Source organism: Rousettus aegyptiacus, unplaced genomic scaffold (genome assembly GCF_014176215.1).
Source record: "Rousettus aegyptiacus isolate mRouAeg1 unplaced genomic scaffold, mRouAeg1.p scaffold_m13_p_16, whole genome shotgun sequence".
Lineage (NCBI taxonomy): Eukaryota > Metazoa > Chordata > Mammalia > Chiroptera > Pteropodidae > Rousettus > Rousettus aegyptiacus.
The window spans coordinates 33,770,959-33,786,926 of NW_023416291.1; the positions used below are offsets into that span (position 1 = coordinate 33,770,959).

Here is a 15,968-nt window from a genome sequence, read left to right on the forward strand (position 1 = left end):
TGCTAACCTTGACTCCTGGAGACTCCAGGCTCTTCTGACTTCTGACCTCTCTTTCTACAAAGGGGCCCAAGGGGGAAATTGGTGAAAAGGGAGACACTGGCTCATCTGGGGCTGCTGGACCCCCAGGCAAGAAGGGCCCTCCTGGAGAAGATGGAGCCAAAGGGAACGTGGTGAGTCCTGGGGAAGGCAGAGGCAGAGGTAAGGAGGGGCACTCATGCCACTCAAACCTGCTCTCCAGCTTCCAGCAGGGGGTCCTGTCTTCCGGTGTGCTGATTCTGTGAATAACCCAGAACATGGCTGAATGAATGAATAGTTGATTGATTGATTGATTGATTGATTGAATGAGTCGATCAACATGAACATACAGTGGTTACACATCATTGTAGGGCATAAAACCTGCTTCCACATGGGATCACTCTAACAATGACGGGAAGGCCAAGGTGGGGAATGCTGCTGATGTGGGATTTGCCATCAAGTGGAGGTTGAGCCCTTCCTATCAGAGCGATGGGGCTTGGGGTTGAGGAGGTGCAATGAGGAGCTCCAGAGTCTGTGGGGCCTTGATTTGGATCTCTCCACCCCACCACCTGCTGTGTCGCTCTCTGAGGGTCAGTCCTATCTGTGAGTCTGGGAGGCTGCCAGGAGGATGAGTGAGATGATGTGTGTAATGTTCTTAGCTTAGTGCCTGCAGGCATTAAACACTAGATGTTCTCTCTACCAGGGTAGAGACTTTGAGTTTTGTTCATCACGTATCCTCAGTGACCAGAACTGTGCCTGGATATCATTCATTTGTTAAATGAATTAATGAATGCTCAAAAATTCTGAGTTGTGATTATTCATCGTTCTGTTTCAGGGCCCCATGGGGCTCCCAGGAGATCTAGGACCCCCTGGAGATCCTGGAGTTTTGGTGGGTATAAACCTCCTTCCTCCACCAAACCCAGCATGTGCCCTGATTCCGTTCCCAGCTTCCTACCCCTCGTAGACCTGGTCAAGGTTGTGGGAGCAAATAACCCTCATTATCCTTTAAGCTTCACCCCCAAATTTCCATGTGACCTCATGACCTCTCCCAACTCTGTCCACCCCTCCCCACAGGGTCTAGATGGTCCCTCAGGGGAGAAAGGAGCCCCTGGTGATGTTGGGGGACCGGTGAGTGGGGAAGTAGAGGATGTGCTTCTGGGAGAGGGGGTTGGGGCTGGTGAGTGGGTGAATTGGTGGGCCAGAAAAGTGGCTTAATGAGGTACCCAGGGCCCGTGTAGGTGTGCCTGCTTTGCCTCTCTGGGGCCTCCCATGAACGTGAGAAGCATGAGCGGGGCGGTGGGAGATGTCCGGTGCGGGGGCAATTTTCAGGGGAGGCAGTCTTTGGTTCAAAGGCGTCCTGAAACTGTCACGCTCAACCAACCTTAGTTAATTCTGTCCTGGTGCTGTTATAATCTCCACAGGGTCCGCCTGGTGCTTCTGGGGAACCTGGGCCCCCTGGGCCCCCTGGCAAGAGGGTGAGTGATGACCTGCCTCCTGGCTGTCCTTGCTCAAGCTTTGTCCCGCTCACCCCCACAGGCCCCCAATCACCCCCACAGGCCCTCACTCACTCCCACAAGCCTCATTCACCCTCATAGGCTCCCCTTTCACCCCCACAGGCACCCATCACCCCTACAGGCTCCCTCTAACTATCTCTCCCTACTCAGGGTCCTTCCGGCCACATGGGTCGGGAAGGCAGAGAAGGGGAAAAAGGTGCCAAGGTGAGTGCCCCGGCCCAGGGAGGGGTCCCTGCTCTGACCCTTCAGCCAACAGTTGAGTCATCAAAATGGGGAGGAGGCCTGTGACCACCAGAGATGCGTCAATTCCCTCCCCGTCCCTGATGGCTCTTGGCTAGGGGGTCAGGAGGCAGGTACCCCCTGACCTTTTCTGCCTCTTCCCTTGCCTCTATCCATTTTAGGGGGAGCCAGGTCCTGATGGGCCCCCAGGGAGGACAGGCCCAGTGGGGGCACGAGGGCCTCCTGGGCATGTTGGGCCTGAGGGTCTTCGAGGGGTCCCCGGCCCTGCGGTGAGTGGGGCAGGAGCAGGGACGGGTCAGGCCCTTGCCTTAGAGTGTCTCACCACAAGGCGGAGGGGCTAACCCTGGTGGGGGGTAGGGACATCCACACTGGATTCTGGTGGGGTACAATCCCCTCATGTTTTGTTTCATCCCAGGGTGAACCAGGCCTCCTGGGACCTCCTGGACAGATGGGCCCTCCTGGCCCCCTGGTAAGAGACTTCCTTTTCCCTGAGGTCCTGGCACTAAGAACCACACTGGGCACCCAGTGGCTGTCTAGTGACTATGGGCGCTGATGGTCAGGCTGACACCTTGCTGACTGTCTGTCTGATGGTCCACCTTGATCATGTATACTAGCCGTCTATTCTGGCCACTCATCTTGATGGTATATGCTACCCTCCATCTTGATTGTTTAACCATAGTGACCCTCTATCATGATAAGCCAACTGACCATCGATCTTGATAGTCTACACTGACTACCCAATGGGTCAGATCTTGACCCATTCTCTAACCAACCCCTTCATTGTCCTTTGTCATTCCCTCTCTCTCCTGACAGTCTTCATGATCACATTCCTGGTAATCCCCTTTGAAATCTGGGTGACCCCTCGATCACCCACGTGGACCTTGATATTTTCTGTCTGAGACTCACTGACTGTTGCAGCCTCTCTTTTCAGGGGCCCTCTGGCCTTCCAGGGCTGAAGGGAGATGCTGGCCTCAAGGGGGAAAAGGTATTTCCTTCCATTATTTTCCTCCCTGGCCAAGAGGGCTTGGATATTGGAGTCTCCTCTGCTCCCAAACTCCTTACCCCCAAGCTCTAGGAGAAAACCTCCCAGCAGCCCTCCTTGTTTTCCCGACACATACCTCTTTTGTCCTCTAGGGCCACATTGGATTGATCGGCCTCATTGGCCCCCCTGGGGAGGCTGGTGAGAAAGGGGATCAGGGCTTGCCAGGCGTGCAGGGCCCTCCTGGCCCCAAGGGAGAACCTGTGAGTGTGTGTCTTGCCGCAAGTGGGAAGAATATGTTCAAAGGAGGGGGTGGGTGGTGAGGCAGAGATGGGCGTGTTTGGAGACTGGGGGTGGGGTTAGGGAAGCCTGGGTCTGGAATGACAGGGGTGGTGTCTGGGGAAATGGGCACTCTGTCTGGGGACTTGCAGGTTGGAGTCTATGTCTGGAGGTTTGGGGTCTTGAAGGGGCTGGAGATTTGTTTGGACCATATGGATGAACCTCATCAATGATGACCCTGATCTCTTTTCTCCAGGGTCCCCCTGGTCCCATTGGCTCTCTGGGCCACCCAGGGTCCCCAGGCGTGGCGGTGAGTAGGAGGGCTCTATCGGATGGGGGTCACTGTGGTGGGCCAAGGTGGACTCTAGCTCTCTCTGTCTCTATACCACAGGGCCCTCTGGGACTGAAGGGCTCAAAGGGGTCCCCGGTGAGTACTCCCTGCTCCCCTGGGCTCCCACATTTCAGCTCCCCACTCTCTTCCACTGTACCAGAACCCTTAACATATTTGCATTCATTCATTCATTTAGTCATCAATCACATATTCAACAGATTTTATTCAACACTTACCATTGTACTTCATCAAATCTAAGATGCCATCCATTGTAAGATGCACCATTATTTTATAAATTGCTATGAAAGAAAACAATTCTGCAAGTAAACTGTGACTTGCCAAAGATGTTAAGATGTTGATTTCAGAGATGTTAAAATGTGGAAGGAAATGTACTTTATGCTTGGTGCAGGAAATTGCATGTCTCTCCCCCAGGGCTCTGTATGTGTGTGCATGTGTGCATGTGTTGGCAGGAAGGGGTCTCCATAGACAGAGTTCACCCCCAAGTGACTTCTCCCTACAGGGATCCCTCGGCCCCCGTGGAGACACTGGACCTCCAGGCCCCCCAGGTCCTCCAGTAAGTTCCCCAGGGACTAGGTTGGATCCCCAGGGCCAATAACCAGATGTTCAGGAGATGCAGGTGGGGAGGGAGGGTCCTTGAAAGCCAAAAGGGAATCTGGGCTGTGTGTGTGTGAGGGTGGGGGTTAGGGGGACACCCATGGGGGTGCTGACGGAGCTTTGTCTCCACTGCATCTCCCTCACCCTCTCTCTCCCTCTCTGTCTCTCTCCATCTCTTCCGTCTTTCCTGGCCTTTCTCTGTCTCTCTCAAATACTTGTTCCACTATTCTATTGTCTGTTCTCTTTTCCTGGTTGCTGCCTCTGTCTCTGTCTCCATCTCTGTGCCTCTGTGTCTCTGTGTCTCTGTGTCTGTCTGTCTGTTTCTCTCCTCTCTCATTTTCTTTGCCTGACCCTGTAATTCTCTCTCTTTAATTGTCTTTCTATTCCTATGTCTTCCTATCTTCGAGTCTTTCTGTCTCTCTCCTTCTTGTGTGTGTCTCTGTCTGTTTTCCCCTGTCCCTGACCTTGTTTGTGTCTCTTCCTTGCCTTTCTCATCTTCCCACCCCTGTCTCTTTGCCTCCCATGTCTCTCATCTCTGCCTGTCTCTCTGTCTCTTCCTCCATGGTCTCTGTTCTCCAACCCCACCTCTGCTCAGGGTCCCTCTGCGGAGCTACATGGGCTACGCCGGCGCCGGCGCTCGGTACTGGGCCCGGGGATTCTGGAGGCCCCGGAGGGCGGCCTGGAGGAGGTACTGGCCTCTCTCACATCGTTGAGCTTCGAGCTGGAGCAGCTGCGGCGCCCTCCCGGCACTGCCCAGCGCCCTGGCCTCGTGTGCAGCGAACTACACCGCAACCACCCGGACCTGCCGGATGGTGAGATCCGGCTGCTCCCTCGGCGGGCGGGGGAGCTGTGGAGTTGCGTCCCTGATCACCTGCCCCCATGACTCTGCGGCAGGGGAATATTGGATTGACCCCAACCAGGGCTGCCCGCGGGACGCCCTCAGGGTTTTCTGCAACTTCACAGCCGGAGGAGAGACCTGCCTCTACCCTGACAAGAAGTTTGAGACCGTGAGTGCCGCTGGGGGTGCGGAAGTTGGTGGACGGAGGAACAGAGCTCTGGACACTGTCCCATTCTCCCACCCCCCAGGAAAGGCCGTACCAGGCTGTGTCCAGGACTTTATCCTTCCTTCAACCAACATTTATTGAGCACCTACTGTATGCCAAGTGCTGGGGCTACAGCAGAGAATCTAAACAAAAAAAATCTCTGCTTTCATGCAGTTCACCAATGAGGAATACAAACAAGAAAAGCTAGTAAAGAAATTTCGAATGGTAGAGAACCTTTAAATGTGCTTACGTGTGCAACACCTGTTCTAAGCACTGAGATGCATTAACTTACTGAGCCGTAATCATCTGATGCGGCAGTTCTGTCATCTTCCCCCAGATAGAGAAACTGAGGCGCAGAGAAGTGACAAGATTACCTGTGGCAGTCTGGCTCCAGAGTCCCAAGCCTTAACCAAATGACTCCATTGCCTCCTGATCTGCTAAGCTGTAGGCCTGCGGGATCACTGCCCTCCAGGCTTTGGGCCGGCAGGCAGGATCACCTGATACTCCAGAAATCCTGGGGCTCTCCATCAGGAAGCCCTGAGCCTAACAGCCCCTTACACCAAGCACCAGGCTTTGCAGCAGAGGGCAGTGGGTGAGCGCACCAGCTCTGGACCACCTGGATTGGAATTTTTGTCTGCTGCCTCAGAGTTTTCACCTGTAGAATGGGGCGGGTATCAGCCCCATAAGGTGGCTGTGCATTTGTGGTACCAGTGCACCTGTCAGGAAACACCAATTAAGCACTGACTGTGCGCTAATACTGCTACTGCAGGTAAAACATGCAGCCAGCCCAGGGCCTGCAAGCTTGCAGTCATGTTTTCCTAAGGTATCAATATTTTTGACTCATCAGAGTGCTAGTTTAGTGGATGCTCAGACCCCCCACATACAGGGGCTGGAGTGCAGCACTTGATCTCTGAATAGTTGCTGATCTCACACCAGCTCACCTGTCTCCTGCTCCGAGAGAAGCTGGGGAGGAGTGAGGAACATTCTAGGTTTGGGTTCCCCAGACACAGACCCTGAGACAAGGATCTGAGGGCAAGTCATTGATTTAGGTGATCCCAGGAGGCACCAGGAAGGGAGAGGGGGTTGTGAGAGGGGTTGGGGGAGGCAGTCAATGTCGTTAAAATGTCGCCATTGGGCACCCAAGGCTTGGTTCTGTGGAGGACTTCCAGAGGACAGTGTGGAGCGAGCACCTAGAAGTTGTCTTACCGGGGGAGAGGGAGCTGGGGACATTTATCCACTAACTCCTGTCAGTTATTGGTTGAAGGCCATCTCAGATGGTGGGGCCCCTCCCCTTGGGCCTTCTCTGTGCACCCGCCAAGCCCACTCCCATGGCCAGACAACAGCCAACAGCCTGAGAATCCCGGATATTCAGTCTGTAGCCTTCTGTGTGGGGAGGTAAATGTGAAAAGGACACAGTGGACACTCAGGGCATCTTCCATTGATCCTCCCTTCCTCCCTCAGGTGAAACTGGCCTCCTGGTCCAGGGAGAAGCCCGGAAGCTGGTACAGCACATTCCGTCGAGGGAAGAAGGTGAGTTGCCAAAGGCTGAAGTGGTGGATGGTGTGAAAAGTTATGGGAACCAGTATGGGGAGTTGGGAGAGGAGGTCTCAGGGATGAGAGGAACAGGACAGACTTGCCTCTGCCTTCCTGGTGATTGCAGGTTGTGGAAGGGAGAGTGAATGGGGCAACATCCAATGCGTGATGGGGGAAGCTCAGCTGAGGCCTAAAGAATGAGATGGATTAGCAAGTTTGGGAGGACAAGGAAAAGTGTTGCAGGCAGAGGGAACAGCATGTGCAAAGGTCCAGAGTCAACAGAGGGTCTGGTGAATTTAAAGAAGAAAAAGCCACTTGCTCTACTTTAGAGAGTGTGAGGGGAAATGTGGTTGGAGAAGAGGCTAGGGAGATAGGTGAGGGCTAGGCCCATCTCCTCTTGAAGACCTGTGAGCAGTAGGGAACCATGGAATGTGTTTAAGTGAGGGAGGGACCCAAATCAAATCTCTGAGTTAGAAAAATGCCTCTGAGGCTGGTGGTGGTAGTGGTGAGACTGGGGGCTGGGAGACCAGAAACAGACAGATGTGTTGATCAAGAAGAGTGAGGAGGTGGTCCAGGCTGGAGTTGGTGATACGGAGATGGAGAAGACAGTGTGACTTAGAACAATATCAAAGAGGACAAAGAAATAGGACCTAGTAATTGATGAGACTGAGAAAAGGGAGGAGACGGGGACGATACCCAGGTTCCTGGCTTGGGGTACTGGTGTTTGGTGACATTCTGAGACACGTAAATGAGAAGAGCAGGTTTAAGGGGCGGAAGTGTCTTGGATTCAGTTCAGGACTGATTTATGTAACATATATGTATATAGCAGCAAATTAAACACAGTTCCTGACTTCATGACATTAATATTCTACTGGGAATCTAACCAAGGAAACAGATAGACCGAAGAAACAAATAAAGCTATAATATAATGTGAGGAGGCATCTTGATTTGGAGTCCCCCCAAACAGACCCTGAGGCAAAGATTCAGTTGCAAGTAGTTTATCTGGGAGGTGATCCCAGAGAACATCAGGTGGGGAATGTGGAAATAAGACAGAAGAGAAGGAAGCCAAAAGGATGCATGATCAAGTACGTTATCTCAAGCCAGTGATGTGTTAATAATATATTTTATTAGCCCAATATATCCAAAATTTTGGCATGTCAATGTAAAGATTATAGAGGCATTTTACATTCTTTTTCACACAAATTCTTCAGAGTCTTGTATATATTTTACACTTACAGGACATGGTAATCTGGATGCTAAATTTCATTGGAAATACTTGATCTATACTTAGATTTTATAAAACCTGCAGCTGGAAAAGTAGATTTGCATACTCAATTGGTTCCAAAGCAAAGTATTCTGATAACTAGATGGAAGCTAAGTTATGAGTTATGAATGAAAGTAAAAAAGTTAAATTAAAAAATTAAATACAAAACTAAAATGAAACCAAGTTTAAAAAAAGGTTCTCAGTCCTGTTGGCCACACTTGAAGTGTTCAGTAGCCACACGTGCCCGTGGCTCACAAGAAAACGGTGGATGGCTGGGTGAATGAGGCACCCTCCCCTTCTGCTTTGTCCCACCCTCAGTTCTCCTACGTGGATGCTGACGGGTCCCTGGTGAGTGTGGTCCAGCTGACCTTCCTGAAGTTGCTGAGCGCCACAGCCCGCCAGAGCTTCACCTACTCCTGCCAGAACTCAGCCGCCTGGCTAGACGAAGCGGCAGGCGACTATGGCCGCTCCCTTCGTTTCCTTGGGGCCAATGGGGAGGAGCTGTCCTTCAACCAGACAGCAGCAGCCACTGTCACCGTTCCCTATGATGGCTGCCAGGTAAGGACATGGGGCAGGGGCTGACTGGAGCTGGGAGGGGAGGCCTCGACTGCCCAACTCACCATCTGTGTCTTCCTGTTGTCAGCTCCGGAAGGGACAGGCGAAGACCCTCTTGGAGTTCAGCTCTTCCCAAATAGGGTTTCTGCCCCTGTTGGATGTGGCGGCCACTGACTTTGGCCAGATGAACCAGAAGTTTGGGTTTGAACTGGGCCCTGTGTGCTTTAGCAGCTGAGAGTCTCGGAGGTGGGAGGGACAATGACAGAGCCCCAGAAAGGGCACATTTGGTGCTGAGGCTTTGAAGCCACCATATTTATCATCTCCTGTGACTGTGGAGCCAGGGGAGAGTCTGATCATCATGGTCAAACTAATATTCCTTCTCCATTCCAGGGGGCTGGGGCTGGACTTTTCTGGCCCAAGCATCCAGCCTCCCCCACCACAGCCCTGCTGGAATAACTGTAGTCTGGCTCTTTCTCCCCTCCATGCCCACTCAACTTCCAACTCCCACCCTTTATCTCCCTTGCAATGAACTTCTAACTCAGATGATGAATGCCACCCATGCCCTCTTTCCCTCCTCAGTCAGTGCCTCCAACACCCTTTGGTGCTACCCTTCCCAATAGTTAAGCACTGGACATCTCCTGATCCCAGGCTGGGACCCCTTCGCTCATTCCTATTTTAGGTGGGTTCGGAGTGAAGGAACAGAAGTCAGACTACAGAGGGAACCGGGACTTCCCTGAACTGAGCTGAGTGCTCCTTTTGCTGCCTCAGCCCAGCTCTGAATACCGGCCCCCTGGTATCTCCCCAAATGCACCTCGCCATGCCAGATGGTTTGGGGACCAAGATGTAGGGGGTAAATCAGGATCCTAATGGTGCTCCCCTATTTATACCTGGGTCTGTATTAAAAGGGAAAATCCCCTCTGTTGTATATTTAATCTGCTTCCTCCTTAGGGAAGACTGGGACATGATGAGAGAGATTCTAGCATGATCCTCCCCCATCCTCCAAGCCATAGGGCATAATTGGCATCTCAAGTCTGAGAATAAACCAGTAAACTGTGTCCCTGACTGTGTCCTTCATTTGGTGGTAGCTGTATCTTTCTTAGGGCCTGCTCTTGTCTCACCTGAGGTATCTGCCACCACCTGTCTTAATTAATTGTGTCTCTTAGATGGCTTTAAGAGGGCGGGGGAACTCAATTATAAGGGGACTCGCTAGGGGTGACGGACCTGTTTATTAACTCAGGCCCCTAGAGGAATAGCTAAAAATAGATCTCTAAGAGAGTAGATCTTACCTGTTCTTACCACACACATCACACACACACACACACACACACACACACACACACACATTGATAATTACATTATGTGATACAGGTGTTAGCTAATTTTGCAATAGATAAGTGGATCAAATCAACACATTGGACACTTGAACTTACATATGTTTTATATATATGTCTATTATATCTCAGTAAAGCTGGAAAAATTGTGAACCATTAGGAAGACATCAAACTTTAAAAAAAGGAAAAGAGGGAGGAAGAGAAGGAAGGAAAAAAAGAAAGAGAAACAGCCAGATCTCCATGTCGATCTTGATTAGCCACCAACTGAGTTCAGGGGATGTAGCAAGAGATGACATGGATTGGTTTTAGTTTGAGAGGAGACGACTAGCTGTCAAAAGTCTCAGTGACAAATTGGGGGATGAATTGGGGTGAAGAGAATTGAGTTAGGAGTGAAGCCTTGAAGTGAGTTGAGGGTTGAGTGTTAGAGTTTGGATGAGTTTCACTGAAAATGAGTTGAAGATACATTGAACTGGAGGTAGGTTTGAAGTGAATGGAGTTTGGGGTTGTGAATTAATGATGGGATCTGTTGAGTTGGAGGTTAGATTGAGGTAAAGGTTTAGGGTTGGATGTTGAGTTGAATTGAATTAGTGTTGATTTGAGACATAAGATGAATTAAGTAGAGGTAAGTAGTGGTTGCTATGAATAGGGGTGAGAATTGACAGTTTGGTAAGTTAAGATTGGATCAGCTAATACAGCTGAAACATATTGGATTTCATTAACCAATGTCACAATAAATAAATGAATAAATAAATAAATAATTTTAAAAATATAAAAAGAATCCTTACTTCCCCCAAAAAATGATTGGATCAGTTAGGATGAGAATTGGGTTTGAGGTAGCTTGAATTGGGGGTTGCCTGTTGGGTTGAGGTGTTTTTCTTTAAACAGAGTTACTGAGATATAATTCACATACCATATAATGCACCCATTTAAAATATACAATTAAATGGTTTTTAGTACATTCACGGACTTGTGCTACCATCACCACAACCAATTTTAGAACATTTCCTCACCTCAGAAAAACCCTCATATCCTTTAACAACCACTATCCATTCCTCCAAACCTCTCAGCAATAGGCAACCATTAATCTTTCTGTCTCTATAGATTGCCTCTTCTGGACATTTTATACAATATGTAGCCCTTTGTGTCTGGATTCTTTCATTTAGCATAATAGTTTCTAGGTTCATATTGCAACATGCATTGATACTTCATTCCTTTTATTGTCATATAGACCACATTTTGTTTACCCAGTCGTCAGTTGGTTGACACTGTTGAGGTGAGTTAGGAGTGATAGAGGGTGTGTGTGAGTTGAGTTGGGTCAGGTGGGGTTGGGTGAGTAGAGCTTGTGGGTTGAGGTAAATGCTTCCCCCAAACCTAGAACTTACCCTACTACTACTGCCACCAGCTCCCCTAACTAACATCATCTGAATACTTGTCTTGGTTTCCCTTATTCAATAAACATTACTAAGGGTCTTAACTCCATGAAGAATGTTGGTGCCAAGAAGTTGCTTCACTTTTTCATTGACTTATTCATTTCTTTCATTCTATTGAGTGAGATTACTCAGTGCCAGGCACTGTTCTAGATGCTGGAGATAGAAGAGAGATGTGTCTGCCCTCAGAATCTTACTCCTGAGGAGATGATAATGGCACCTAAATATGATTTCAGGTAGTAGTGATTATTGTGAAAGAAAATTAAACAAGTTACATGGATAAAGAATGATGGATTTGGGGGTTTGAAATAGGGTGATTAGTAAGTAGATGCTTTGCTGAGGTGGTGACATTTGATCAGAGACCTGAAGAATGGGAGGGAAGAAGTCATATGGGGTCTTTAGAAAGTATTCCACCACACACAGTGAAGAACTCAGAAATCTTCAAATACCAAGGAAGGCTCTTGAGGGGATGGTATTGCTCTTGGTCACCTCTTCTACTGATTTGTTGCTTTTGCTGATTTTTTAAATCCTGTGTTTTCTTCTGGCAACCCAAATGTAGAGCTGGGCCTGCGTTCCTTTTAGTTCTTCTCCCAAACATCTTTAACTCAAGAATGCATATGGTAACACCAGGGCTGTGTGTTGTTTTCCTCTTTCTGGGCACATCTAATTGAGAACATGTTTCCCAGCTCCCCTTGCAGTTTAGGTTGGGGCCATGAGAATGGGATGTGAGTAGCCATTAAACTTCCCACATAGTCCTCTGTGATCCTTCTCCACAGTCCATGGTGACCTTGGAGATCACATGTGTAAGATGGCGGTATCAATTACAGAACTAGAAAAGGACCTTATTCCCCAAGTTACTGCTAGGAGAAACGCTACCAAGGAGACCTCCATCATATAACCAAGATATAACTCAATTCTCTTAAACTCTTGAGAATTTTAAGGGTTGCTTGTTACAGCAGCTATTATTAATTATCCTGACTAATATAGTGAATGAATCTGACTTTTACTGAAGGTCGGCATGTAAGTGTGTCTCATTGTAGGAAAATCAACAAGTTAAATTTTAATTTTGAATATCCTTATCCTCAAAATTCCCCACTACTGTGAATTTTCCTAGTCTGGATCTCCTACAGTTCTGCTGCTCTCTCCCATCTCTCCCTCCCTGGCATTTCTCTTTGTCTACCCACTACACCTGCTTCCTCTAAGGCTGTCTCTACTCAGAAGAAATTTATCTCACTTTCTTATGAAGACCCATTCACTCAGTCGTTCTTACAGACCATATCTTCATGCCCACATGATGCATGACCATCAACTGAGTGTCTACACATCAAACACTGTTCATCAAATGTTTTCCCTGGATGAATTTATTTATTTCTCATCATAATCTTTGAGGAAGGTTCCATTACAATCCCCATTTTGCAGGTAAGGGGACTGAGGAATAGAGATGCAGAGTGGCTTGCTCAGCATCTAGAGCTAGAAATTTTGCTAAATAAAAAGCCAGCGTCTCCTTTAGTGGAATTTGTCCCCATTGTTTTTAAAAATTACATCCCATACACAGCCCAGGGTTTGAATGCAGATCAGCTGGCATCAGCTTTTGCAACTCCAATCCCACCCTTGTGCAGGTATTTTGGAGGGGAGAAACAACTAAACAGTGTAATGAGGACTCTTTAATGGGCTAAAAGCTCATTAAAGAATTAGAAACTGGCCCTGCTAAATTAAAGGGTAATTGACAAAGGTGTGAGGAGGGAATTCTGGGTCTTGCAGGCTCGCTCTGTGTATTTACTCAGCATCATTGCCAGTACGCAGGCGGCTGCTGGAAAAGCCCCCAGCTGATTTGCATATTCAGTGGCCATAATTAATCACTGCTTGTGCTTCCCGAGCAATTACACCCACTGTTCTGATCTGGGGGATGGGCAAGGTAGCCAGTGTAGGGGCATCTGTTGGCTTTATGCAGACATAGTTGGGGGTGGGGTCGGGTGGAGTAGGTGATTTTATACACACACACACACACACACACACACTCATGCTGTGAGAGATATCCACAAACAGTGACACACATAGACCAAGAGCTCACAGAATCAGACCATCTTGTCACCCACTTCCTCCCCTCTGCCAAAGCTGCAGATCACATCCTAGACCCACAGGCAGATTCTCAGGGGAGTGAACTCATGTTATATACACCCCTACTTCCTCAGCCAGATCCATACACATTGACATGCATAGCAGGCCACACACCCAGTTGCACATATCCTGGACACACACAGAGCCCCCCTCACACACACACAAACAACTGTGTTCACAAACCCACACTCAGAGGTGGAGCCACACCTGCAGGGAGACCCCCACTGTCACATATAGAAATACTGCATCCTGGGGCCTGGAACATGCTAGGCACACAGAGGGACACACAGCCCTGCACAGAGACATGTCACCAACACATAAGCTACATACACAGACTCAGGTAAACTCCATCATGATCTCAGCAATCCCCACTCCGTCCCCATACATTCATTTATTCATGCATGCATACATGCAACAAATATTTATTGAGCCCCCGATATGTGCCAAGCTCTATTCTAGGCTCTGGGCATCCAGTAGTGAACAAAGCAGAGATCCCTGCTCTCGTGGAGTTAACACTCCAGTAGGGCTGCCAGGCAGTAAGCAAATACATATATATGTCCAATGGTGCTATGAAAAAAATGAGGCAGTGAGGAAGACAAAAAGGGGTGTTCTTTGAGGCAGGGTGGTCAGGGAAAGCTTGCTGGAGGAGGCATCCTTGAAGCAGCTGCTCATACAGAGAGAGAAGGAAGGAGCCATGGGATGTCTTGCACAGCTATACCCAGACACGTGTCATGCAGATTCATGAGGGCCCCGTCCCCAGAAGGGCAGATATGCGGCCATGCGTTCTGAGTGCCCCGGACATCAAAGCTTGCTTTTGAGAGTGTGAGCCTGGACCCTTAAGGTGACAGTGGAGGTACTGGGGAGACCAGGGAAGCTGAGCAGACAGATCCAGACTGACCTTGAGAGGTTGTCTTGTCCTTTGATGCTGGAGTCATCTCCTTAATACATGCTCCCCTCCTTGGTATATTTCTTACTATTTAATTTTTATGGTAAAGAAAAAAACCCACATAAAATAAAATTTACCACCTTAAGCATTTTTGAGTGTCCAGTTCAGTAGCGTTAGGTATATTCACACAGCTGTACAACAGCTCTCTAGAACTTTTTGTCTTGCAAAACTGAAACTCCATCCCCATTAAACACTATTTCCCCTCCCTATTTCCCCTCCCCCAGCCTCTGGCACTCACTATTCTACTTCCTGTCTCTAGGGATTTGACTCTTCTAGGGACCTCCTATAAGTGGAACTATACGGTATTTGTCCTTTTGTGACTGGCTTATTTCACTTAGCATAATGTCCTCAAGGGTCATTCACTTTGTAACATATGTCAGAATTTCCCTCCCTTCTAAGGCTGGATAATATTCCATCATATAGATATCCCATATTTGTTTATTCAGTCCTCCATCTATGGACACTTGGATTGTTCCCAACCCTTGGCTACTGTGAACCACGCTGTTATGAACGTGGGTGTGCAAATATGTCTTCAAGATCCTACTTTTAATTCTTTTGGATATATGTTCAGAAGTAGAATTGCTGGATTGGGCATATTTCTTCTTAAAAATTTGTTTTCTTTGAGAAGTACAATATGCAATAAAATACATTGATCTTAAGTGTTCTGTTAGATGAGTTTTGACAACATTCTATACATCCTGAACAAGAAGTAGTAGACTGTTTCCACACCCCAGAAAATTCCTCATGCCCTTCCCGCACCTCTTCCAAGACACAAGCACTTCTTGGATACATTTTTAGTGTGATAAACCAATTAATGAAGTATAGAGGCAGAGCAGTGCAGTGGTTGGAGCCAAGTCAACTGGTCCAAGGTTTAGCTAGCCCTCCATGATGACAGGTGTGACCTTCAACCCTCTGAGTCTCAGTCTCCACATATAAAGTGGGATGAATGATATCATCTACAGCATCAGGCTGTGTGAGGGCTAAATTAGTTAAAATATTTAGTTAAAATAGATTAAACACTTAGAATAATGTCTGCATCGCTATTATTAAAAAAAAAACATATAGAGAGAACTTTATAATGAACACTCGTGTGCCCACCACCCAGACTAAGAAAAAAAGCATCCTACACAAGTTGATGCCCTCTGTATACATTTTTGCCATTGAATCCCTCTCCTTTCCTCATCAAAGGTAGATGACTGTGGAGAATTAAAAAAAAAAATTTTAAATTGTGGTAAAATATACATAAGATAAAGTTACCACTGAACCATGTTTAAGTGTCCAATTCAGAGGCATTAAGCGCCGTCACACTGTTGTGCAGTCATTCCCACCAAACGCCTCCAGAACTTTTTCATCGTCTCCAACTGAAACTCTGGTCCCCATTAACAATGACTATTTTTCTCCTTCCCTTGAGTGTGGGAACTTTTGCACTCAGAAGATTTCTCTATGTTTATAGCATACAGGGGGCTGTATCCATGGAGGATACACAGCATGATTTGGCAAGTTTTTAAACTATAACTGGTACAATATTGAAAGTGTTCTTTTGCAACTTGCTTTGTTACTCAACTGGGGGGTTCTGTATCTTCTCCATGTAGACATGAGTATTTCCAGTCCTGTGTTTTTAATTGCATTTTAAATTCTTCCTTCAGCATAGCTACCCATTCTTCTACACATGCACTTTTAGGTGTTTCCCATTTTGGTCCTTTCCACACATCCCAACATGTATTTTGTGCACATGGAAGAATATCTCTGGCATGCATGACATATAAGAATGGAAATCC

At 48.0% G+C, this 15,968-nt stretch overlaps 1 protein-coding gene across 5 annotated transcripts in view; it reads left to right on the forward strand.

The window, feature by feature from the left end:
• The window catches only part of COL5A3 (collagen type V alpha 3 chain), a 36,021-nt gene extending 26,598 nt beyond the window's left edge, over nt 1-9,423 (forward strand). For all 5 annotated transcript variants that reach the window (XM_016153434.2, XM_016153435.2, XM_016153437.2 and 2 more), the window contains 17 exons: nt 63-170; nt 851-904; nt 1,090-1,143; nt 1,437-1,490; nt 1,680-1,733; nt 1,931-2,038; nt 2,185-2,238; nt 2,701-2,754; nt 2,904-3,011; nt 3,284-3,337; nt 3,419-3,454; nt 3,879-3,932; nt 4,569-4,785; nt 4,868-4,980; nt 6,478-6,546; nt 8,132-8,371; nt 8,457-9,423. In XM_016153434.2, the coding sequence (XP_016008920.2) occupies nt 63-170; nt 851-904; nt 1,090-1,143; nt 1,437-1,490; nt 1,680-1,733; nt 1,931-2,038; nt 2,185-2,238; nt 2,701-2,754; nt 2,904-3,011; nt 3,284-3,337; nt 3,419-3,454; nt 3,879-3,932; nt 4,569-4,785; nt 4,868-4,980; nt 6,478-6,546; nt 8,132-8,371; nt 8,457-8,603 (1,578 nt within the window). In that variant the 3' untranslated portion in view covers nt 8,604-9,423. The remainder of the gene's footprint in view (nt 1-62; nt 171-850; nt 905-1,089; nt 1,144-1,436; nt 1,491-1,679; nt 1,734-1,930; nt 2,039-2,184; nt 2,239-2,700; nt 2,755-2,903; nt 3,012-3,283; nt 3,338-3,418; nt 3,455-3,878; nt 3,933-4,568; nt 4,786-4,867; nt 4,981-6,477; nt 6,547-8,131; nt 8,372-8,456) is intronic.
• The last annotated feature ends 6,545 nt before the right edge of the window (nt 9,424-15,968 follow it).